At 45.7% G+C, this 25,409-nt stretch overlaps 1 protein-coding gene across 2 annotated transcripts; it reads left to right on the forward strand.

The window, feature by feature from the left end:
- On the forward strand, nucleotides 1-25,105 carry rab28 (RAB28, member RAS oncogene family; the record flags this gene model as incomplete). Of its 2 annotated transcripts, none has more annotated exons than XM_083686546.1 (7): nucleotides 1-200; nucleotides 4,828-4,924; nucleotides 8,513-8,601; nucleotides 10,444-10,573; nucleotides 21,815-21,918; nucleotides 22,125-22,202; nucleotides 24,926-25,105. In XM_083686546.1, exons 1-7 carry the CDS (start codon nucleotides 126-128, stop codon nucleotides 25,016-25,018), a joined length of 666 nt encoding a protein of 221 aa, XP_083542672.1. In that variant the 5' UTR covers nucleotides 1-125. The 2 variants fall into 2 exon arrangements, with proteins under 2 accessions (XP_083542672.1, XP_083542673.1); XM_083686547.1 differs by lacking the exon at nucleotides 24,926-25,105 and adding an exon at nucleotides 24,279-24,371.
- Between the last annotated feature and the right edge of the window lie 304 nt (nucleotides 25,106-25,409).

The following is a 25,409-nucleotide window of genomic DNA, read 5'->3' on the forward strand; positions in this document are numbered from 1 at the left end:
AGTGCTTGGTCTGTTTAATCCTCATCTGATTAGCTACATTCAATAAGCTTTGACTATTTTGTTAAAAACAGCAGTCATTTTATTCTATAACAAATACAATCATCCTAGCAAAATAGTTTAGCACCATGTCGGACTCCGAAGAGGACAGTCAAGACCGGCAACTTAAAATTGTGGTTATCGGAGACGGCGCATCTGGGAAGGTGAGGGGTTTTCACATTTATTGACATTTCGCTAGCGTTAGCAGGTTAGCAAGCTAACTGGATAGATATCGAAGATCACAGCGAAGCAAACCGTGTATTTTAGCATTTAACGAGCTCTCTAGCTAATAATAATTTTACAGCTAAAGAGACAAGCTAGATGACTTGCTAACAAGTGAACATCAACACCAGTGAGCTAGCATAGCCAGACCCTGGCTAGGTACAGGCTCCCTGTTTAGACAGGTTAGTTAGCTGTCACTGCAACAGAGAACTGCTGTGCTTATGCTCGTCAAGACGAGTCCCATTTTTACAGTGGTTCGGTTGCCTTGACCAGCACAAAGGATAGGTACTATGTATGTTATTTTACCGTCTGATATACGACTTCATTATGTGCAACAGGAACTCGGTATGGAAACGAGGTCCATGTTACTATTACTAGCTAGCTACATCACTGTGGCCTGTGTGCATTGCCCTCTTCTTTGCATTGCCATGCCATAGGGGAAACGTGTTCATTTAACACCTGATTCAGGTGACTGAACAACTTGGCCTAATCAAGATATTGCTCAGTACAATCAGATGGTATTACTACAGTGCATGAATGAGGAACATTAAGCAGTCTGGAAAAGACACTGAAGAATTCCCCCTTTTGGATTGTTATTCAGTGTTTCCTACCTTGAACTGAATTCCTGATGTTGTCTGTTTCCAAAGGGTAGTGCTATGCTTCAGTTTAGGACAGTTGAAGTGCATTGTTCTTGGCCCTACAAAATGCAATAATTCAATGGGCTGTAAATTCTAGTTTGATACGTACACACAGAATTGTGAATTCTGTAGACATTTTTTTCTTACTTCCTCTGGGCATAAAACAAACTTCATTTTGAGAATTTACAAATGTCAAGATGGTTGAGGTATGCCTACTATACATGGATGATTGAGAAACAGTTTCAAATATAGCGTAGTGTGGATCTAAGTCTGGATCATTTCCTCTAAACCTATTAATTGTACCTGGCCCTTAATCCATGTTGCATGGGCTGTTGGAGGGATTTCTGTAGGGCTTTGGACAGTAGGCCTACTGTAACAATACTATGTTAGATAGACCTAGTGGTTTATTGCCTAGTTGCTGAAAGTTAAGGAAACAGAAACACATATTTTTTGGGCCACTTTCCTCACCAAATAAAGGGTTTGTAATCAGAAAATAATAGGCTCGAAGATCTTGTAAAATATTGGATTGGTGGTCTGTGTTTAAAAAACCGTCTTAGATTCATTTGAAATAAGTTGTTCTAGAAGCGGAATCATCCAACATGGCCTAACAGTTTTAAAGCTGTAGACTATAGTGTATCCTAGCTGTGGAGGAAGGAACAAGTGAACACTGCTAAAGCTAAATCTCTTCTTTGCCACATGCTCTATTCAATGTTTTTTTTCTCATTCGACTCCCTGCTGCACCAGCAGAGCTTTAACGTGACGGCTGTGGTCTTGCAGTAATGACCGATTCCTTCACATGAAGCAGCGGGGGATGAGTCTCTGCAGAAATGGGATTGACCTTGCTCCAGATTGCACACATCTTTAAAGACTCATTCACTGTTATTCTTGTTAAAAAACCTCCATAGGCATTTATTGTGTTCTTAATGATAAGCTTTCAGTCAATGCTCCTCTATTTCTTCTCTTGTTTAAAAAAAAAAATAAAAAAAAAAATAATAAATGTAACCAATTGTGGTAGAAATGTTTACGCAATGTATGAGTGGTTGTTGCTCACTGTCAACCTTGAGGCCAGTAATAAAGCAGTCATCATTCAAACTATTGACCTCATAAATAACACTATTATGTCATTTTTATTCTGTAATTTGCATTCATTCACTCGGTTGATGCAGGCCTAGGCCTTTGTTTTGTATAGCGTGCTTTGTTAAATGAAGACAAATAGGCATATTTAAATGCCAATGGTCATTAACACTCCATGCACGTTTTTTAAGGACAATAATTATACTTGTATACACATTTTAGATCATATTGAAAGCTAGACCTAGGCTACTTCAAAGATTTGTGTTTAGAACGTGTCAACATTTTCTTCCACAGTCTTATTTCAACGTAGGCCTAAGGATTGATATGCTTATAAGGAGGCGGCTGGATTGTGCGTTAGCTTCTTCAGAAGCAGGTAACCTCTCAATAGTACAGACATTTCTCTTTGTCATACCACACACTTGTTTGCAGCAAAGCGAAAAGGTTGTCATGACAATGCAGCAATGTTTCTTCTTCAGTGCGTCTCTCAATCCCCCAGTGATTGAGTGTGAATGTACTGCAGTGATTCTAAGTGCTCCTTGGCTTCGCTAGCCTCTCTTGAATGTCATTTTTCCTTCCTTCGAGGGACGAGTTGAGAAAGGAAACGAATGTAGCAGTAATGGAGGAGGCTCAATGAGAAAAATGAATGTTCTTCTCAGTCTGAAAAGTCTGCTTTTTCTTCGGGCGGACAGAGAACACACAGAACTCAGTTCCCACTAGATACGCTACATTAATAATCCTCCTCACGCGGCTGCCAGGTGTCAGTTCATCACTGTCTGAATGACTTACCTGCTTGTCTGTTTTAGGCAAAAAACAGGACCCCTACCCCCCATTTTGAACAGGCACCGGTGACTGACATCTTGAATGCCTTTTCCCCCCTTATTAATGTCAATTTGCTCAGAAAATTGCAATCGGATCCGTTTTTTCTTGAACGCCATCTCGCGTGGTATTTTCACTTGCGGTTGTCCATTCAGAAATATAGGGAGATGTGTGAAGGCTTGTCCACCACCTGAGGTAGGCCTAGAAGTTGCCAAAATATAGACGCTCACAGCTCCATCCGACGTCCTGTGGCATTACAGATGTTGGTAACAGTTTACATAAAGTGGCCCCTAAACCTGTGTATACTTGGCTAAATCTGTAAAACTAGTAACACTGTGTTAACATACAGTAACATAGTACATTAGTAATATTGAAATAGTCTACAGTATTTGAGCTGCGTCACGTGGACACAGGCTGTCATCTCTCAGTCTCTCTCTCTCTCTCTCTCTCTCTCTCTCTCTCTCTCTCTCTCCACCCCCCCCCCCCCCCCCCACCCCCCCCTCTCTCACGATGGAACTCCCCTCATTTCCCGGCAGTGGTATCACTGGTGACCCTTTGCTGTTCCCTTATTGGAGAGAAGTCTGGATTACGCCAGCTTTTACATGCCCCGGTTAGTTCCAATTGTATGGTGGAAAAAAAGGAGTACAGAAAGGGATGGGAGCCAAGCTACTGGAATGCCAAGACAAATGGCTGGCTGAGCGAATGGGAGCATGTGGAATAGATTTTTGCTGTCTGGACTGGTTATTCCTGTGTTGTCAGTGATTGTTTGGGCTACTTAAATGGCCAATTTTCTCCTTGTTGCGTCAGTCACCTCCAGTATTTTTTCACTCACCGTCGAGCTGGTGACACGCTCAACGGGGCAGCTTTTTCGGGCCATTTTCAGGTGCAGGAGGTAGATGCACAATTTCATAGGATAGAGTCGTAGGATTGTAGGCACGGTTTGATTTAATGAAAACATACGGTATGGACACTGGCTCCCTATATAGGTCCATAAAGAAAGTATTGGTATTTGAGAATTGTGTATAATGAAGAATGACCCCGTACATTCAAATGGGAGAAAGCTCACATGACTATCAGCAAGCCACGCTGGGAGACAGAGGGATGTCTAAAGGGTGCAGCAACCTAACAACTGAAACTGAAGTCTGGCATGTTGTTATGGCGCAAAGAGAATTGAATAATGCTTGCCTGTTGGTGTATTTGTCTGTTTCAGTCTTTTTTTGGTGCATTTTTGATGCTTTTTCTGGCACAACCTGAAAGCAAATTGAGCTAGATTGCAACATAAGTGGATGCTCTGTGGAGTTCAAGTAACAATTTATTTCAAATTCTATAACCTTGAGTGATTGTCAAGTAGTACATAAACTGAATCCACCACAGGACGACCCAGGGAGCCCCACTGTTTCAGTATCCCTCTGTGTTTACGTAAGCACGCTGCTCTAAAGATAGCTAATAGACATCCAGCACTTTTTTTTTTTGCCCTCATCCATCAAAATGAATTAAACTTGGCATGTCAGGTCTGTGTGCAGTGAATTCCCATGGATTCAAGACCAGGCTATGAGATGACATTTATACCCCAAAGTGACATGGAGTGATGGAGTTTTCTAATTCGGTGCAATTATTAATGCTGTATTTTGGAGACATCACCCGGACACCTGTTTTCTTAATTCACTTTCATTTTCGCAGTCACAGCCGTGACGGTTCTGTAAAGACAGCAGAGGCAGTTAGGCTGCCTTCAGCGTGTCTCACAGCTGACTGGAACTACACCGGTTAGAATTAACCAACGTCTTCCAAGCAGAACTTCGATTTTGTTTTCAACGTACAAAAAGTACAGGTCTGATTTATTGGGAGTCAATCGATTGTTGTCTTACATCGCACCCTAACAAAGCACCACTGTGTGTGTGTGTGTGTGTGTGTGTGTGTATGTGTGAAGACTGTTTATTAGGCTAGCCATAGAATTAAACCAATTTTAATAAACGTCGCCAAAATGTTTTCATCCTTCTCAATTGCAGAGCAAGGGTCTTAGCGGTGTCTCTCTCTGTTTCAGACATCACTCGCCACCAGGTTTGCGCAGGAGGCCTTCGGGAAACAGTACAAACAAACTATTGGTCTGGATTTCTTTCTGAAGAGAATAACTCTGCCAGGTAACACACCTTCATAATCCTTTGGGAGTGAAAGCTTGTTCTATACCTCACCACACACACACACACCCACGCGCACCCACACAGTCACTCGCGCACACGCACGCACACACACACACACGCAGACACAAGCATTCAAAAACACACACACTGTAGATCCACAATTGCATATCGGAAACATATTATAAATTTCTGTCATAGGTGTGTCTAGTTTTAATGCTCAGAAACTCTGCAAATGAAGCATGCAGTTCTAGAATGATGAAGTGGTCATCAGATTTTAGTCAGAAGATCTATATATGTATGGCTTAGTATTTATGTTAAATTAAACCTCACCCTCATCAAAGGCAAACATATACAGTAGGCCTAGGCTTGTTTAATTCAGTTTGTCAATAATTACACCTTTTTACATAAGAGGACCTTGAATCTTCTTTGAGTTTTGTAAATCTTTTTATTTTGTTTATTTTGTTCATTTTTTAAATTTCCTGACGCAGCGAGCGCTTCCAGGTAGTAGGAACGATTTGTTCTTCAGGTTAAGTCAGGACTTTGAATGTGTCTTTCTTGGTCGCACCACATTGTGGAGTCTGCCACTTCTCAGCCTTATTCATTCTGAAAGCTGTTCTCTCCAGTGCAAACAACCAGGCGCTTTTTTCCTCCATGAAGCCAATGGACAGCTTATGTCCAGAGAGGCAAGTCTTGCACATAATTCTGTGGGCACAGTACAGGGTAAATACATTTAGCATTTTATATTCATATCGTTGATCCTCTAGGCTCAACTGATCTTTGTTCTGCACCACATAAAACATTCCTGTTCTTATTTGTTTATTTTCAAACCCAAGGAAATAAAGCCACGCTCTGTATCCCCTTAGATGTGTAAAATAAATGTTTATTGACTAAATTCTATATTAAGACTAAAGCACTCCATTTGGACTTCCTACCATATAAAATGGGGATTTTCAGCATTGCATTTTTGAAACCTCTGCCAAGGTATAAAGCTTGAAAAGTCTGCAAAGTGGTTCCATTCTTTTATTGCTATTAAAATAACATAAACCGAGGGAGAATTAAGTGCTGAAATGAAAATATGATCACTTTTGTTGATTTGGGAGTTGGTGAAAATATTCAATTTCATTGTTACTTCAGTTTCAGTTGGTAATGAGATGTCAGGAGAGGGAAACCCCCCCCAAAAAAGTTCTCTAAAATGTTTTGTAAGAGAGAACAAATAGGCTGACCTTAGTGAACATTTGGACAGTTAGAAATCATGCGAAATCAGTCGATCTTGTGATTCTGATAAAAGTGTTGTCTAGGTACAGGCCTTGTATTGTAGGCTGCATCTGGATCAATATTGTAGATATGATAGCAGACCCAGATCTCGGTTCAACACCAGAGCTGTTAAATGGCACATTTTCTGGGGAATTGGGTGATGATGAGCTGATGAAGAGGAGGGGTGGGCCTGCTTCGATTTGGGTGGTCTGTCAGAGGGCTTCGTTAGGACCCCCCCATCACTTGCTCACCCTGCCTTATATTGGATGAGTTGTGTCGGGTCTCTGGGGCGCTATGGGGCTGTGAGGGTCTCTATAAGATGGGGTAGAGTATATTGGGAGCTGGCCCCTCTCACCATGAAGGCCCGGCTTGTCAAACTTAATGTACATTTTCCAACGCAGGGAGAGGTGAGGCAAGGCCGATTGGCACACAACAGCCTCCTCTGTGTGTGCTTTTTATAACAATACCTCTTCCAGATGTGTCTGCCAAACCAACGAGGTAGGGAGGGGGGAGGAGGAGGGGGGAGGAGGGGGTGGGGGGGTTGGGGGGGTTTGGGGGGGGGTGACCATGGGTGGAAATTTACTTGATAATTTCTGCTATTCTTTCATTTTCTGATCTTTGCAGGCAGGCATGTCTGTGTGATACGTACATTTTGGATGCATTTGTGCATAGAACAGTGTTTTTTAAAATATTTTATTTATTTATTGGATTTCGCTCTCGCCAATAAACAGAAAGAACACATTGGGCCCGCCATCAAGCATGAAAACATTTGCTGCTGTCGAGTCAGCGTGAATCTTTGAAACATAAATAAAGTGAATGTCCAAGTGCAGAGGGGATGGGAGCGTATAGGCCCAGCTCGCATACTGCAACACCAAGGCCTGTTATTCATTGCACTCTTCAATGTAGCTTTACATTGACACTGTATAGTCTAGATGTAGTCACTGTGAACACTTGGGTTTCCTTCCTCCTCGGGGACCTGTGTGTGCGTGTGGGGGTCGACTTGTCCAGCCGTGTCCACACACTGAACGTTCTGCCCGCCATCGCCGCTCCACCCCAATGAAGGGCCCTCATCACGCCGACATAAACTCCTCACTGTCTGGTCTTCCCTCCTCTTCTTATTTCAACCACTCCTTTCATTTTCCAGAGGAAGAAAATATTTATTTGGATTTGGTTTTGTACCCCTCTCCTCCCTCCCTCTCTCTCTCTCTCTCTCTCTCTCTCTCTCTCTCCCTCTTCCTCGGTCTTGCTCTCTTCCCTCCCTCTCTCTCTCTCTCTCTCTTCCTCGGTCTTGCTCTCTTCTCCCTCCCACCCTCTCCCTCCCTCCCTCAGTCTTGCTCTCTTCCCTCTCTCCCTCCCTCCCTCTCCCTCCCTCCCTCCCTCCCTCCCTCTCCCTCCCTCCCTCAGTCTTGCTCTCTTCCCTCTCTCCCTCCCTCCCTCCCTCCCTCCCTCTCCCTCCCTCCCTCAGTCTTGCTCTCTTCCCTCTCTCCCTCCCTCCCTCCCTCCCTCCCTCTCCCTCCCTCCCTCAGTCTTGCTCTCTTCCCTCTCTCCCTCCCTCCCTCCCTCCCTCCCTCCCTCTCCCTCCCTCCCTCAGTCTTGCTCTCTTCCCTCCCTCCTACACACGTTGGAGCAGGAGTCGTCTTTTCCTCTTATTTTCTGTTTAATTATCCCTATTTTTCTTAACACCACATATATTTCTCCTCACTCTCCTTTACTTGGCAGAAAAAGGCACAATGCAAACAGCTATTCCCAGGCTAATAAGTGCTTTTTTTTTTTTTTCTCCTTCTCCTTGCCGGGGTATTGAGAATGTTTAAATTACAGGGTAAGCATACCTATTCATCCCCCTGAATCTCTGGGCTGGATATTCTTGGATGTGGATCGTGGGTGACCTGCCAGAAGAGAGCGGTTAGAATGAAAGATTAATCTCTGATTTATTGTTTCCAATATGTACATGAACAACGTCGACTTTTATTATAGAAATCCCTCCCGAAAAATATAGGCTCCAGTTACGGCTGACTCGCGATTTCCCTGAGATTATGAGCTTTGTTCAAACAAACGCCTAAACGCTTAAAGAGGACAAAAACATCCGAGGTGGAAAGCTCACAAATTACAGAACCATCAGCTTTTGTCTACAATTGTTTTTCAGTCTATCAGGTTACATTCACTCTTGAGTCAATAAAAGCTGATAATCCGAAAAAGGACCTTTCATGTCAAGCCAAAAAACTGAAAGTATTGTAGTTTGTCAAATTCCATTGTAGGACCTATTGCTTGAAACTATGAATTAGCTTACGTTTTTCATGACCAATGTCTTAATTTTCCCCTTTTCTCTTCCCTCAGGCAACTTGAATGTGACCTTGCAAGTATGGGACATCGGTGGACAAACGATTGGAGGGAAAATGCTGGATAAATACGTCTACGGGGCGCAGGTAGTGTATGAAAATAACTTGATACACACACACACACTCTCTCTCACTCTCACTCTCTCGAGGTGGTCCATCGTTCTTCATGTTAGATTTCTGAAGGTTTTACTGTAACCCATTTACAATGTAATAGTGTTTCTCTATTAGGCTGAGTAATTAATACGCTTTTATGATAATATTAGTACCACGGGACCCTGAGTAGGCTGCAGCCAAGTTCCAATACTCAGCTGTATACGCACTACAGTATGTAAAGAAGGATTGATGCATTCTCTCTCTCTCTCTCTCTCTCTCTCTCTCTCTGTCTGTCTGTCTCTCTCTCTCTCTCTCTCTCTCTCTCTCTCTCTCTCTCTCTCTCTCATCCTGGTTCTCACTTCATTCTTTGTGAGCAAATGACCGTATGTGTTAATTAATGTGACAGCGAGAGGCCCGTGCTGACACTGCAATAAAGCTAGCATGGGAGTGTGTCTGTCTGTGCGTTAGCTGCGTTAGCTGCCCTCCTCTAGGCAGCGTCCGTAAGCGGTTGCTGTTGCTATAGACTGCTGATGCCTGTTACCGGCTCCTTTAAAGAGGAAGCTATAGACTCTGTCTGTCTGAAGAGCCTGGGCCTGTATATGATGTAGAGAACAAGACAACCCTTCAACCTGCTGTGTGTGTGTGTGTGTGTGTGTGTGTGTGTGTGTGTGTGTGTGTGTGTGTGTGTGTGTGTGTGTGTGTGTGTGTGTGTGTGTGTGTGTGTGTGTGTGTGTGTGTGTGTGTGCGGGCGTTTGCTCCGGCCCTAACAAGGTGTCGTATGTCAATGCCACATTAGAATACTTTGCTCCGCAGGTTTCTCCCCAGCGCTTTATGGAGCTTTCATGACTATTGTTCCAGACACCATGGGCTGTAATCAATCACGGGCCACCGGTGGCGACGCAACGCAATTGTGACTGACGTGAACTGTCGTCACCGGCCTTGTGTGTTGTGACATCGCGTGTCTCCGAAACAGACGCCCTAACACCGAGGGATTCACACTCCGTCTCGTGACGCAGAGCGGAGAGATTTCCTTTGGCTCGTTGTTTTTTTTGTATTCTCTCCTTTTGAAATGGCAAAAGGCAGCAAGTGGATGACAAAAACACAGGCCGCGTCGTTGCTATTTGTCGAGGCACTTCGTGCCAACTTGTTGCGCTTTTGTGTTTAGTGCTCCCGGGTTTTGATTGCGTTTTGCGTACATATAAACAGCAGCTTTAACGGTCTGGTGGCTCCGACACTGTCTACACTTGCACTGACAACGCTGAGGATTAGATGAAGGAAGGGCTAGTTTACCTCATAACCACCCTCAACACCGCAGTCTTCCATTTACCAGCCCAGACACTATAGCTGCTTCTGTGAAGCCCAGATAACCCAACCCCACCATTATCCTACCTTGAATGTTTTTGGCTCTGTGGACAAAGCTCTGCCTGGGGACAGACGGCTCAGAAGGAGCCCTGCTGTGTGTCCTTAGCCTGTCTCTCTGTTTGTTCACTGTGATATGGATCATCTTTAACGCCAGGCTAGCTCAGAGATCATCATTAGAGAGAGCTTAGGATATGCCATGTTCTTGGGGCTGTCTGTGTGTGTGTGTGCGCGCGTGCGTCCGCGTGCCCGTGCCCGTGTGGTGGTGAGGGGGGTAAGAGGCTGGCTTCCCTCAGGCACTAGTGCCACCTACTGCCCATTTTTTCACACTCCACCTCTCTGGAATATTTGTAGGTTTGTTATCTCAAATTTGATTATTGTAGCGATGACCCAAACAGAAATCTCCCCAGATCTGAATAACGGAACAGTGCGCGCCAGGTTAATCTATGTGTGACTTTCTCTTGTCCTCTATTACAGGGTGTGCTTCTAGTGTATGACATTACAAACTACCAGAGCTTTGAGAATCTGGAGGACTGGTACAGCATGGTCAAGAAGGCCAATGAGGAGTCTGACGTCCAGCCTGTGGTCTCCCTGGTGGGGAACAAAAGTGAGTATCAGTAAGACACACACACACGTACACACACGTACACACACGTACACACACACACACGTTATGCCTTTCGTCTGCTCATACACAAACTCTCATGCGTCGTGAAATAGACTAAAGAGTGCAGCAGAGGAGGCAAGCGTGTTTGTTCAGAGATGTTCAACACATGTTCAGAGAGCTGTAGGAATGGGAATGTCATGTTCAGAGAGCTGTAGGAATGGGAATGTCATTTTCCTCTCAGTGAAGATGCATTTCTTGTCCCGTTACAATTTTATTCACTGTTTTATGTACTCCGCACAGCTTCACTGCCAGTCGCAGTGTAGCCGTGTTATTTGAAGAATATTCAGTCGATTTTTGTTTGATTTTATATATATATATATTATTATTATTACCTCTGTTTATGTAGGGTAAGTATTTGTCTATTGGGCTTTTTGATTATTTGTATCCTCTTATGCCCCTGTGCTCCTACTCTATGGTGTCTGTGTGTGTGTGTGTGTGTGTGTGTGTGTGTGTGTGTGTGTGTGTGTGTGTGTGTGTGTGTGTGTGTGTGTGTGTGTAGGAGTGTGCTTGATGATAACAGATATGTGTGTTAGGGCTCAGGGAGAATGGACATGCGATAAGCTAATTGACAGAGCTGGGCCGGGTCTCCTGGGCGATGGGAGCGGTGATGTCTGCGTGCTCTGGGGAGTGACGCTCTGTGATTTAAGATCCTGGTGGAGAGGCTGCAGGGCTCTTCTTATCTGTACCACTCCCACCCCCCCCCAAACCTCCCTACCCCTCAATCCCAGTACCCCTCAAGCCCCCTGCCCCCTGCCCCCAGCCCCAGCCTTGGCCACGACTCTGAGTGAGGAGAGGAGCTGGATGATAACCAGACAACCTCCTCCTACCTCCCAACCCCTGCCCCCCCCCCCCATCTACCCCACCTCCGCCCATCCGCCCATGTTAGAAAAAAAAAAAAAAAAAAAGACTAATAATGATGACTCTTTTTAAACATCCCTTTGACAGATGTGGAGACGAGCCTGCCGCCGTGTTATTGTAAAGTAAGCGTCCGTGTGTGCAATGATGGCTGTCGACCCCCCCCCACCCCTCTCTCCTCCACGGCTCTCCTCCTCCTCCTCCTCCTCCTCCTCCCCCCCTCCCAATGATGAACGGTCCACAGAGTGGTGTCTACACAGGAAGCTCTCTCTAATGTTACTCAACGGGGGCCGTAGGTCACGGCTTAATTCGCCTGTCTAGAACGGATTCTCTTGTCTTTGCATTCGATGCGTCTCTTAATGCCCGGGGCCTAACGACGGGCGCCTCTGTATTTAGGCTAGGCTACATTTTGTGTGTACGGATGAGTGTGTGTGTGTGTGTATATACTGTAATATGGATTTAAGCAGTGTGTACCCTACTGGCAGAGACCCCCCCCCCCCAACCCAGTCTGTCTCCTCCTAATGGCTATATTGCTGAGAACGTGTTTTTTTTTTTTTTTTTTTGCTCCTACAGTCTGAAAAAAAAGAAAAACAAAATCCCACACAGATTGCCCTACCAGGAGCAATCAATTACCTTACGAGACTTTATGAATCCCTGAACCCTCTCACGGACTCACGGACTCCGCTTTTTTTCAGGGGGCATGAAGAGAGAGTTAGTCTTGCTATCTTGTGGGAATTGCCCACACAGACATTTCTGTTTTGGTTTCTCTCTTTTTCCCCTCCCTCCCTCCCTCCCTCCCTCCCTCCGTCTCTCGTTCTTTTGCTGAGGAGCCTCTAACACTTTTATGTATCATAGCTCTCTGTTTCAACCGAGTGGCCGGCACCCATTTACAGTGAGTCAAACAAAAAATATACAGCATTCTTGGTGACCAGTGTTGAGATTCTTTTTTTGTAGGTTCCCATGAAGTCTGAGTGAGGGAAGCAACCCTCAGAGCATGTTTATGACGACTGAAATAGAACTACAGACAGATCCAGGAGCATACAAAAACAATATCTGCTCTCTGTATGGATTTAGGTCCTTTAGGGGGCATGTCTTCTGAGAGATCATTTCTCTCTTTAACAACACTCAGTTTTTAGTGTTGTTTCTCTATGAATTTGACTTATCACATGTTCTTATTTCTGAAGTGTACCTACCTCACCACTTCAACGGGTTTAACAGACCTTTCAAAACTAAACTGACCCTTATACGGTATACATGCTCTCCTCTTCAGATTAAACCTACCGCTCTCTGCTGATCACGCCAACACCTAATTAAGACTCATACTCAGACTGCACATTGAGCCTAATAGAATTTATAGACTAGTCTGATTTTGTTATTGAGGATGCTATCCTCATTCCTCTTCTCTCTTTACTGTGGCCTTCCTGCCCTGTTCAGCCGTGCCGTGGCGGGGGAACAGCCGCTCCATTCTTCTGCCCAGCGTGGCCGTGTCAGGTTAAGTGTGCTTGTTAAGCCCAGTGCTGTGCATACCCTTGCCCTCCACATGCTGCCCAGACCCTTGGCTTAAATAATGGCACCACTTGTAACAATTCAGGGTGGAAGCCAATGAAATGTTTTATTGAGGACACACACGTGTATACACATACAGAGTTATACACACACACACACACACACACACACACTCAGTCGTACACACACACACACACACACACACACACACACACACACACACACACGGGTAATGGAAGAATGCTAAGCTCTTGGTCTGTCTAAACATACTATAACTGTTTATTACAGCGCAGCCCAGTGTAACACCGTTTGGTACACAGAATCCTCTCAGGAAAATGTTGGCTTGATGTGGAGTAGAGTAGTCTCCCTCATGACCATAGTGCTTTCCTTTAGCACTGTGCAGTATGTGGCCTGGAGAGAGACCTGTTACCAGAGGTTTTAAAGGACTACTTACTTTTGGATATTTGTTTTATTGTGTCCAACAAATGCATTTAGCTTTGGCTGCTAATAGTTGATGGTCAAACAGTACAAAATAATTCCTAAACGATTATGCCATGGCCATACGATGGTGATGCAAAGCTATGTTTGGCTGTTATAATGTTGTCCATAAATATTGACAATAAGACTGCGCAAATAGACTATATATCATTCTACGGGACATCTCGCGATCATCGTAAACCCTAAAATACAGTGTTTAGGCCAAGGTCATTACCGGTGTCATTTATAGAATAGATTTAACAAGTGGCATGTTTACGTAGACATTGGAACTGTGTAACCCTCTTTTCATGCCGTTTATCAAGCAAATTTGTTTTTATTAAGACAAGACCACTGAACCCCTGCCCCCCAACCACTCCCCCCCCCCCACCCACCCACCCACCCCCACCCATCTCCCTCTCTCCTCTCCAGCGCTCTCTCCCTGAGGACCTCCAGGGCATCCATCATGGGCTCCCACAGTCCTTATTTGGGTGACTTAAATGGGTTCAGTTCTCTTAACCCCTCCTCATCACTCATGCCTTTTAGCACAGAGGTTCTGACGCTCTTCACTCCAGCAGATGCACACGAGCTCGCCATGGGAAATGTTCCCCCCCGACTGGCTGGAAGATAAGGTTGTTGCATAAAGAGAGTTTATACCAATATTCTCTCTCTCTCTCTCCCTCACGCACGCACGCACACTCTTTCACTTGTACGCGCACACTAACACTTACACTATCGTTCACAAGTTTGAACGAACACATTGACTTTCGCTGCCTTTCACAATCATGTGTTTTCATTGGCTCCGTGTCACTGTTGTGTCAAACAACATGCATGGCATGCGAGCACCTTCTGCTCGGCAGGGCACCATCGCCCGCCACGCTCCTCTTCCTCGTCTCCCCGTCGGCTGTGCAAAAGCTAAAACGTGTATTTCCCAAAACCCCTCGGTTCTCATATAACTTGCCTCCGCCACCAACATTGTCCGTCCAGAGTTGTTTGCCCTCTTGGCAAGGCCCAGGGTGGAGTTTGAAGACCCCCCCCCCCCCCCCCATCCCCCTCTCGTCACTCCCCTCACCCCCCTGCCCCTGTAAAGCTGCCACAGTTCCTGTCTGTTCAGTGTAGGCCTGCACATTTGTTAATAGAGAGATGCTCAGAAGTCCAGGAGCCCGGAGGAGCTCAATGCGCTTCTGTTTTTGGTTTAGCTCAGAAATGTTTTTCCTGGCTCTGCCCTCTCGTACTTAGGTCCTCTTACAACAAACTAAAAGCTCCTAATTGCCCCCAAGGGGACGGTTTAGCCACAATAGACGTGGTGGGACAAAAGCCCAGCCCGCCCCCCCCCCACCACCACCCGCCCCGCCCCCCCCCCCCCACCTCTCTAGATATAGAGGACGCACACGTCAGCAGTGTGTGTGTAGCGCTGCGGGGAAGGTGACCGCAGGTTTGACACCGTAAAACATTATATATACAGTATAGAATCTAGTAAGGGACGGTGCATGGTTGGCTAAAGATTTGGAATGTTTACAGTATACAGCAAGTCCAGCGTTTCCTGTTTTTTTGTCTCACATTTTATTGAAAGGGAAACGTGGGTTAAATTCAGTGTTTGTTGTATCAGATTCGTAGCGCAAACCGCATTGGCTGAAGAAGTGGGCTCTCTTCTGAAGAAGACTGTGTTGTTATTGGATTTTCAGGTTGCAGTGAGTGTATGGGAGGATGAAGGGGATTGGGTAGGTTCCTCAACACTTTCTGGCATATAAGCCAGGCACCAATGGAAAAAAAAATGGCCGCCATTGCGAACATGTCCGTACACACACACACACACACTCATCCCCCTGACTCCCGAACCTGCAGTAACATGGAAAGTCCTCGTTCGTTTTAGCCATCCATAAAGCAAATATTGTTGCACATGCAGTAGATGATCAGTCTTCGGATGCCTTCTTGTGTGGCAAGTCATGGGCAATTTGAGTTGCACAGCACAGCACTGCTCAGCCACCTGACCCCACTGCAGCCTGGAACCGTCACCACGGTCAAACTGCGCCTTATTCCTGTTAGTTTCTCCACAACATTGATATGGAGGAATGCCTGGACCAGGCCTGGCCTGGCCTACCCAGCGTTGGATAAATGCCTGATGCTGCTTTTAAATAGCTAGGCTCTTTTGAAATCATGCGGTTTGAAAGGCTCAAAGTTGTGTTTCTGACTGTTATTTGGAACAACATTCAAAGTACATGTGTCCTCTCCCTTTTATTTATTGGGTAATAGTATTGCACCTCACTTTTTAGCTTATGATTTATTTAAGTGTTACCTGTGCTTTAACTAAGGCTATGTTTGAATTAACAACCATCTGAATTTAGCCTGAGATTGCTATGGTCAAATCGGTATGTGTTACAATGTACGATGTTTCATAGGAAAACCATATAATTATGAATCAGCCTCTGGTAATGTGATGTGTATAATTATGAAGGCTCCCGGTGCTCTCTGTGTGATTATTATGGCCCACAGTCACACTCATGGCTCATAGTGCTGTGTGTTACAGCTCGGCCATAAAAGTCCACTTAGTTTAACTGCGACAGGAGAGCTCAGAGGACACGGCCAGTGAAACCCCGGCCAGCGTCTTGTGAGGTCGGCTCAGAACTGGGCCTTTTGTTCACTTTCACTGGTCCTGGGAGCCCGTTAACCCGGCCGGCGGGGCCCGCGGCCCCCGTGTTTTACTGTGCGCAGTGACAGCCTCGCACCCCCGGCCCCGCCCCCCAACGCCCGGCTACCGCTGGACTCACCGGTTTACATTCGTACACGGGGGAGGAAGAGCTTGCTCAGTGTTGTTTTACAGGCGACTGTAGAGTATCTGATTATGTTTTCACGTGCATGTGTGCGTGTGCGTGTGCGTGCAGGACGTGTGCATGTGTTTGTTTGGAGGACGTGTGTGTGTGTGTGTGTGTGCACGTGCGTGCGTCTGTCTGTGTGTGCGCGTGCGTTTGTGAAGAACGGTCGGGTGACAAGATGAGCTATGATCAATGAGCTGTCGACAGAACACTTCTGACCTGGAGGAAAGCTGGTCCCCCGGCGGTGCTGGCCCGCTTCAGGCCACCGGGGCAGGGGTGCCGGAGCACAAAGAGCGCTCTGTCTCTGTCAGCAGTCTGGACCCCCCCCATAGGCCCCTAACACAGGCCTCGCTCACCCTGACAACGTCAGGCTGCAGCACCTCATCCTTCTGCACACTCTATTCTCTAAGACACAGAAAATAACGATAGTCACAAATGCTCTCACCCTCCCGTGTTTTACTGTTCGTCTTAGAGATTAATCTGGGCCATAAAGCTCATCCAGGTAATTAGCTAGAGATTAAACAGGGTATACGATTTGGGTTGCAATGTGTTATATTTGAAAACAACATGTTTTTACGGAAATACTGCATGTCCTTAATTAAGAAAATATTGAAAAAAACGTACTGTCAGTACTCCTCTAACATACTAACAGTTTTAACATCAAATATAGCAGTTTCCTCCAATCCACTAAAAATAAACACAGTGCTTGCTGTAAACAATAGCTAGACTGTTTAAGGGCAATAAAAATGCACTAGAGTAGCATTTAGGGCTTCCAAACCCTGGCTACTGCGTGTTCTGAAAGACTGCATGGTGTTCTAGAGGCAAGACTGACTTTGACGATTTAATATCTGCCATTTAGCTGAGGCTTTTATCCAACGCCACTTACATTGCAGGTGAGTGCGTACATTTTTCTGTATATATGGTCCCAGCAGTTTTAACGCTTCTCTCTACTCTAAGGATTAAAATGTAGAATGTAGCAGTATAGCCAGAGTCTGCTGAAGAAGATAAAACCATAGCCAAACGGCACGCATAAGGTCCTGTTTTGAATTCTGTGAAATATGTCGTGACGTTTATTATGTTCATGTTGTTCTTCGTGCAAACGTCAAAGCAGCGAAGCTCTTAACATTTCGTATCACGGTGCTTTTATGAGCTGTGCTCATGTCACATAAACCGGTCGGGTACTAATCGGTTCAAACTTACTGCATGATTTCACGTTACGATTTTGTTTTATTGGCCACTTCGTGCACAAAAAGGTCAGTCGATGACTAAACAGATTAAAGCTCACAGTGAGAATATTCAGTTATACGCTTGTGAGTTTTGTGAGATTCTATATATTTTCCTCATGTCCTTTAACAGTCATTTTAACAGTAAATAAAATGTCGCTTGCAATTATACTGGGTTCTATATCATATATCGGCGGGGAGAGAAGGAAGCATGAACAAAGAACAGCAGAATTATGTCATTTACCATGTCTAAGAGGCTTCAGTCTAGTCCTCCAGGACTGAATGGCTCTGGTGGTGGTCCATCTTCAACACGAACAAAGGGAATACTACTAGTAAAGCTGCATCTCAGGCCCCTGTCCCCCATCATAGCATAGTGGGCCGTCAGTCATTATGATGCTGCAGGTGTGAAGGGAGAATTGGTAGATTTGGAAGCAGAGAAGTATCATATCGGGCCAGTGTGAGCATCTGAAATGTTTACCTACCTGTACACTGTTTTAAAGGAAAGGTTTGGGTGAGGCCGACAACTTACCCAAAACGTACTCTAACCCAAGTTATATTAAAGGGTAAGAGAACCCCCCTGCCCCAAGGAAGGGCATGCAAGGCGCAGTGAGGTAATTTTGGAAGTGAGAGGTACTCCCTCAGGTTGTATTAAACCCTGGCTGCAACTTTCACTAGAGGGGTATGACCCCCCCCCCCCCCCCACAGGCCCCCCACCCCAGGAGTCCCCGTCCTCCCCAGTGCCCTAACAGTTGTTTGGTTTAAATGAGGCTGGTGGCGATGAACAGCGTTGGGTCAAGTTTATCCCCTGGCAGTTACTCGCTCGATTAAATGTTCCACTTGGTCCCCAGCAGTCAGCTCAGTGGGCCAGGGCACCAGGGCCCTGTATCACCACCGTACGCGCTTCTAGCCATGATGCCAGGGACCACACAGCACTCCACTTCCCACTGCAGCACGACCCGGGAGCACTCCTCGATTGACCCAAATGTATACAACACAAACACTGGTGCCCAAATCGGATTCCTTTGAGGAAATCTTTCATTTTTAAAGTAAGTCATCTTTTTTTTTTTTATTAAACTGATAATTTGACTCGGAAACAATTGGAACAACATATTTCCACACCGTTCATTTGTCTCCACTCTGACCTTTTATTCGTTTTCTAAAATGGTACCGTTTTCTAAAACGGTACTGTATGACTAATAGGGTATACACCAGAGATTCATTCCAAAGATTTCTGTCTCCCAACTGTTGTGTTTTGAAATGCACCACAATGACATGCAGACTTTTAAAGTAAACACTGGCGGTGACTGGGGTGAGGGAGAGCCATCGCTCACGACGACTGATGGGCCACTCTGCTATCTCTATGTGCTCGGAGGCCTAAACAGTTTAGTTTTGTTTGCAGTCACTTCCTGGGGGCATTTAACCTGATGCACAGTTTGTCAGAAATGGAGGGAAACCAGATCGTCGGTTGAAGATTGTTTCAACCTGATAAGTGGAAATGGCCACATTAAGAAGGTAAAAAACCCAGACAGAAACACCAAAAAATGTAGGATTAGTGCTTCAGTGCGGTCAGTGTCCTCAGACAGGATGACACATGTGGCTAGATTTTGTTTGGGAGAAGAATCACTTTTTTTTCCCTTTTCTGTAACAATTTGTACAATGTTTTCTCTTTGTCTGCTCATTGTCATTGTTAGTCCTGCAAGACAATATTTGAGAGACAGTTGGGTTGATTGATTATTGCCGCATAGCTTGTCAGGGGTTTCATGTTTGTAATGTAAGGGTAGGCTCTACTGACAGTAATTTATACCGCACTGCTAAACTCTTATTGTCTTGAGATTTATGAAAATTAAAAAAACATCATTAATTGACATCCATTTCTATTCATCCAAATTCTCACATACGCCTTTGTTTTATTTGTGTGTGGGAGAGAATTTCAAGTCCTTCTCGCTCTGCTGGTCTCTGGGTCTCTGGGTCCGTGTCGTTTCTCCTGTGTGGGGTACGTGATAACTGAGCTCTCCCGGCGACCGTCAGAGCCGGAGCAGAATAACACACGACTACTCTCCCATGTCTGTGGGCCGGCTCAGAGCATGTCACTGAACATGGGAATAATGGAAGAATGGAACATCTGTCTTGCCTGTTGTTTATGACAAATGGAACCTTGTGAAACTGTCACCAGGCTAATGTAGTGGACTTACCAGCCTCATCAACATTGTGTACTTGAAAATGATGTGTTGCTTCGTACCACTGTGGACATTGTTACTGACTGTCTTGTTGTATTGTCCCTGTACTGTACTGTACTTCAGTGTGTTTGCTAAGGCAGCAGCAGAGAAACCTCACTCCCTTCGTTTTAATTGCTCTGTCTTCATTGGTCTTCCGCGTCGTCAGGTTAACCTGCAGTGCCCTGCCACTCTCCCTCCACTCCCCAGTCCCGGCCCTGTGTGTGTTAATGTTGGCTAATCTGACCGTGACACATGATTGATAACCTCTCCCAAGTGTGCAGGATCCAAAGGATTAGCACAGTTTACTTATAGTAGCATGAGGGGTACCTCGGCTCTTAATGACGGGAATTAATAACGTGCTGACGCCTATGAGACAGCCATGTTTACTTGTGGGGAGGAAAGACATGGCAACCTGCTTGGGCCGTAGAGTAAATGCTGTGTGTGTGTGTGTGTGTGTGTGTGTGTGTGTGTGTGTGTGTGTGTGTGTGTGTGCGCGCGCGTGTGCGTGTGCGTGTGCGTGTGTGTGTGTAGTAATCGAAAGGTTTTTTGCTCAGTGTCTTGTGTGATGATGTTTGAGACTCATATGATTTGACTTATACAGTAGGATGTTTTTTTCAGTTATATTATCAACATTCTTAAAATAATCAACAAGACTCAGTAACAAAACTAGTTAAAACTAGTTTTGTTTTTTTAAACATATTTCTCTTGATAATGGCTGTGTATGGCGATCATATTTTCCAATTAACTATGTGATTGTATGTTATCGGAGGGCACTGTTTACATTTACCTGTGACACACACACACACACACACACACACACACACACACACACACACACACAGAGGAAGGGGGCATGAGAACGGGGTAAAAAAACACTGACGGCTTGAATGAAGCGAGACGAGGAGAAAGGCAACACCAGTACAGTAGGCCGGGCCTCCTCCTCCTCCTCCTCCTCCGCCTCCTCCGGCTCCCAGAGACACGTATGCACCAGACACCGGGCGTGGTCGCCCTGTCACACAAAGACACTAATAAAGAGGGAAGCTATTGCTTTCAGCAGAGGGACCCCCGGGTGACTTCCCCTAGCGACCCCGGCGTGACCCCGGCATTGAGGAACGGGACAAGCAAAGCATGCTGGGTATCACTGCCCAGGAGTGGAATGCACGGGGACACGGAGCACAATGGCTAGAAAAGAAGGTCTCTGTCATTGTGCCTATCGCAGTAAATCAGTGAGGTGGTGACAGACCCAGTTCTTGGGCACCATGTGTTCACCTTAAAGGCCTGCTTCCAGTATTGCATTAAGCACTATATGTCATAGGGTATTCTCTGTGTTAGACACCCATACCCACCGGTAGCCTGCAGTCTCCCGTGTTCGTCTGTGTTAACTACCTCCACAGCTGGGCTCTATTGACTGTCCCAGGTCATGGAGAGGTAGAGGTAAAGGTGCATCGCTGCAGGGTACAACTGTACTGAGGACTTGGTACTATGTTATGGAATGTCTGTGTACCACTGAGCAGGAATCAGCCCAGCTGGGAATTGAGCCATGGGGTCTTTGAATTGATAATTTCCCCCCCCCTTAGAGTAAAAAGAGAGGAAAAATAACAAAAATAACTATACACAAACACATAGTGAAGCACAACAATGCAGTTCTAGGCTCCTTGTTATCCATCTAAATGAGACAGGTCACGTGTATCTGAATCCCAGTGTTAACCCTATCTTTTTCTGTGTAAACAAAACAGATATGAGACAGTTCACCATGTCAGTATATCTGACATACATACAGTACCAGTCAAAGGTTTGGACACACCTTGCCAAGAGTGCAAAAAGGTGGCTACTTTGAAAAATATAAAACATCTTCTGGTTTGTTTAACACTTTTTTGTTTACTACATAATTCCATATGTGTTCCTTCATAGTTTTGATGTCTTCAATATTAATCTACAATGTAGAAAATAATACAAATAAAAAAAAAACATTGAATGAGAAGGCGTGTCCAAACTTTTGACTGGTACTATATATATATATATATAACCTTGGGTGAAGCCTTGCCCTGCCCTAATCTGTGTAATCTGCTGACATGTCACGGTTTTCATCCCCAGTCGACCTGGAGCATATGAGGACGGTGAAAGCTGACAAACACCAGCGCTTCTGCCAGGAGAACAGCCTGATCAGTCAGTTTGTGTCAGCCAAGTCTGGAGACTCGGTTAGTCGCTGTTTATTACCCACTAAATCACATCAAAAGTGTGGCTCACATACCATAAGTTCACCGATGATGTGTGATGCATGATATTCTCAAGGAGGAAGAAGCAAAAAAAGAAATAGAATGATGATTGAGTATGAATGATGTTTCACACTTATTCCGCGTCTCTCTTTTTTTTCTGGACTCTCCTCTTTCCTGTCTTCCCTCAGGTGTTCCTGTGTTTCCAGAGAGTAGCTGCTGAGATTCTGGGTGTGAAGCTCAACAAAGCGGAGATGGAGCAGTCTCAGGTGAGCCTTGTCTGTTTGCATCAGACACTTTCTTACATCCCAGTGATTACGCTGTATGGCACCATCTCCTTCACTGTCAGCCAAACCACGTGTAGCCATAAGCAAGGTCAACAGGAGTGTGTCAGGTCAATGGAGTTCACTGCACACTGTAAAAAGGCAGTTGTTGTGTCAACACAACGTGTTATGTCTGACTCCTGTGATGCCCTACCTGTGACTGACACTGTCCATCTGTGAACACAGCCACGTTGACACTAGTGTGTGAAGTGAGAGGTTAGAGGTCGTTCGACGCAGGGTGAGAAGGTTAGGTTGCGTCCTCTGATTTATTGCGTTTATCTCCTGCCGATGGGGTCTTGAGAGGGGACCTCCGAGCTTGGCCTCCTCGGCCCTTACTCACCCACCCACCCAGACCAGGTGGCCCCGTGGTGGGGTGGCAGCACTGGGATTACGGGGTTACCTCCTCCCACACAAGGCATTAATCCTGGTGGTGATACAGTATGACTGGCTGGAGACACACTGGCTAGGGACTGGCTGATGGGGCCGGCAGGGGCTATGGGGAGGTCAGGACCCCTAGAGGAGGGAGAGGAACTCCGGGAGGGAAGGGTAGGGAACTAGGGACTGACCTGGGTGGGGAATCTCACACACACACACACACACACACACACACACACACATACCTCCCACCACCCGCCACCTCAGCCTTGTTGCTTTCAACAGACAGGGGCTGATGAAGGCGTCCATCTCCCCTCCCCTCCCCTCCATCACCTCCTGTGATAGCTGTCTCAATAAACCCAAGTGCTTTAATCCAGGCTAAACAAGCGGGGTGAGTGGCCTGGTCTGATCCGCCAGTCAAAAACGCCTGTCACAGCAGACACAGGGGACGACGACAACTCAGTCTGTGATGTTTATAATGTTTACAATGTTTACAATGAGGAATATTCCACTTCAGTGGTGTATTTTCATCTCAACGACCCAGAGAGATGGAAGGGAGAGGTTTAGGGCAAAGATGTTCAGAGAAAAGGTGTACTGGAGATTGAGACACACAAAGAAAGAAGAGATTCCAGCTCTTCCAGTTTGTCTACCTTGTTGCTCTGCAATGCTAGTGATATGAAGGGATGCCGTTCTGATTTGTAGTAACATGGATGGTGTTGAGGGGGGGGGGGGGATTTGAGCAGGTCAGGGCTCAGGGTCTTGCTGGGGGGGCCAGAGGAGGCTCATTATTAGTTGTCAGGTTTAGAGAGCGGTACATGGGGGTCGCGACCCCTAACCAGATCTTATCGGCCTGGGAGCCCACTTCATCATGGTCCCCTGTCTGAGAGATCAGATACTGAGACCACTGATGGCTCCGAGACTCCGACACCCGGCATCGTCGGCTCGTTAATCACACAGCCAACCAGGGCTTGCCTTTCAACCATGTGGTCTGGGTTCGGCTCTGTGCTGCTGGCTCCTTATTCCAGTTCAGGTCTGCTCATACTGTGTGTCAGCCTAGATCAGTTCGGTTGCTTACAGGGTTAAATTAACAGTAAGCCCTTTGCCACTGACTCACAGGGACATCGCCATGGAAATGTCCTCATTGTAAAAATTATGCTTCCTCATTTAGCCTCATTTGTGTTATTGGACTCTTTGTGAAAGGATTGATTGAACATATAGGTGTGATGGGTCACAGGCCAATGTGTATTTTGGTTGGAGCAATTTCTGTTTCCTTTTTTTTAAATTTATTTTTTAAATTTTTTTTATCATCAAACCTTGTCATTTGTTTGCTCTCCTGTTTCTTTTTCTCACTTTTCTTTGTAATTTCTCTCGCTGTCGACCCCATGACCCTGTCTCGACCCCATGACCCTGCCTCGACCCCATGACCCTGTCTCCACATCTACCCGTCTTCCATTCTAACCAGCTGTACCTCTGTTTCTCCCTGTCTGTGTTTTTGTTTACTTTCCTGTCCTTCTCCCTCCATCTCTCCTCTACCTATATGCACTGTCATGTTCTTCTCTATCTCCCTCCATCTCTCCTCTCCCGTGTCCCCATCCCTCCATGCCTCCACCTCTCCATGGATCTGGTGTGTTGTCGTCTTGTGTTCAGAGGATTGTGAAAGCTGAGGTGGTGGACTACCCTCAGGATGAAGGCTCCATCAGAGAAGAACCCAATCAGAGCAAAATCTGTTCTGTTCAGTAGTCAAAGTATGTCTACGGTGCTCGGTCACATGTAGATATGGTTACAGGTTGAAGTATATCTATTTGTGTCTCTGGTGTAGAAACAGTTATTAGTTGCGTCTTTCAAAGTACAGTAGTTGTAGTGTTAATGGTAGTGGTAGTCATTGTGGTTGTAGTACTAGTTATGGTGATTTTAGATGGTTAGTGTTGAAAACCATGGGGGATAATTTGGTTCAGGCTGGTCCTATTTTGCCTTCAGACATAAACCAATTACCTTCACCCTGTATATGGATACTATCAAATTAAAATGTAGACAATTGTAGTAGGTAGTCAATGGAGGGAAACTTGGGACTTGGCTCTCAGAGTTTTTCTGTCAGTTTGACCTCAGTTTGACCTGTGTTTCTAAGCTCCTGATTGGCTTAGAGCTGAACGCCTCTGTGAAAAGACAGCAGAGCAACTCTGTCTTCCTTTCTAAAGCACATTTATATACTTACTTGTACAGTAAACATACAGTTTGTTTTGCATACTCATAACACTGCTCTCTGTTTCTGTGTGTCTGTATTTGTTTGTCTGTAGCGCGTGGTAAAGGCAGACATAGTGAACTACAGTCAGGAGCCTGTGGCGAGGACAATCAACCCCCCACGCAGCTCCATGTGTTTGCTGCAGTGACCCCCTCACCTGTTCTCTGGCCCCTGGACGCCCCTCCCTGAACCCCTCCCTCCCTAACCCCCCCCCCCGTTGGATGAGAGCCGCAGCCAGAGGTTCCACAAACTAACTACAGCAGTGAGGGTCTCTGACCAGCAGGCTGCCCCCACACACTGGCCCATAGCCAGAGCCTGCCCCTCTCTACTGTGTACACACACACACACACACACACACACACACACACACACACACACACACACACACACACACACACACACACACATTTTCTCAATGCACAAGTCATCAGTAAAGCTGTTGAGGCTTACTATCAGTATTGCTTTTTGGGGTTTTCAGGGTCATTGGACCAAATACTGCATATGTAAAGATTTGTATGTGTTCTCTCTTCTATACAGTA

Source organism: Argentina silus (assembly GCF_951799395.1).
Source record: "Argentina silus genome assembly, chromosome: 15".
Taxonomy (NCBI): Eukaryota; Metazoa; Chordata; class Actinopteri; order Argentiniformes; family Argentinidae; genus Argentina; species Argentina silus.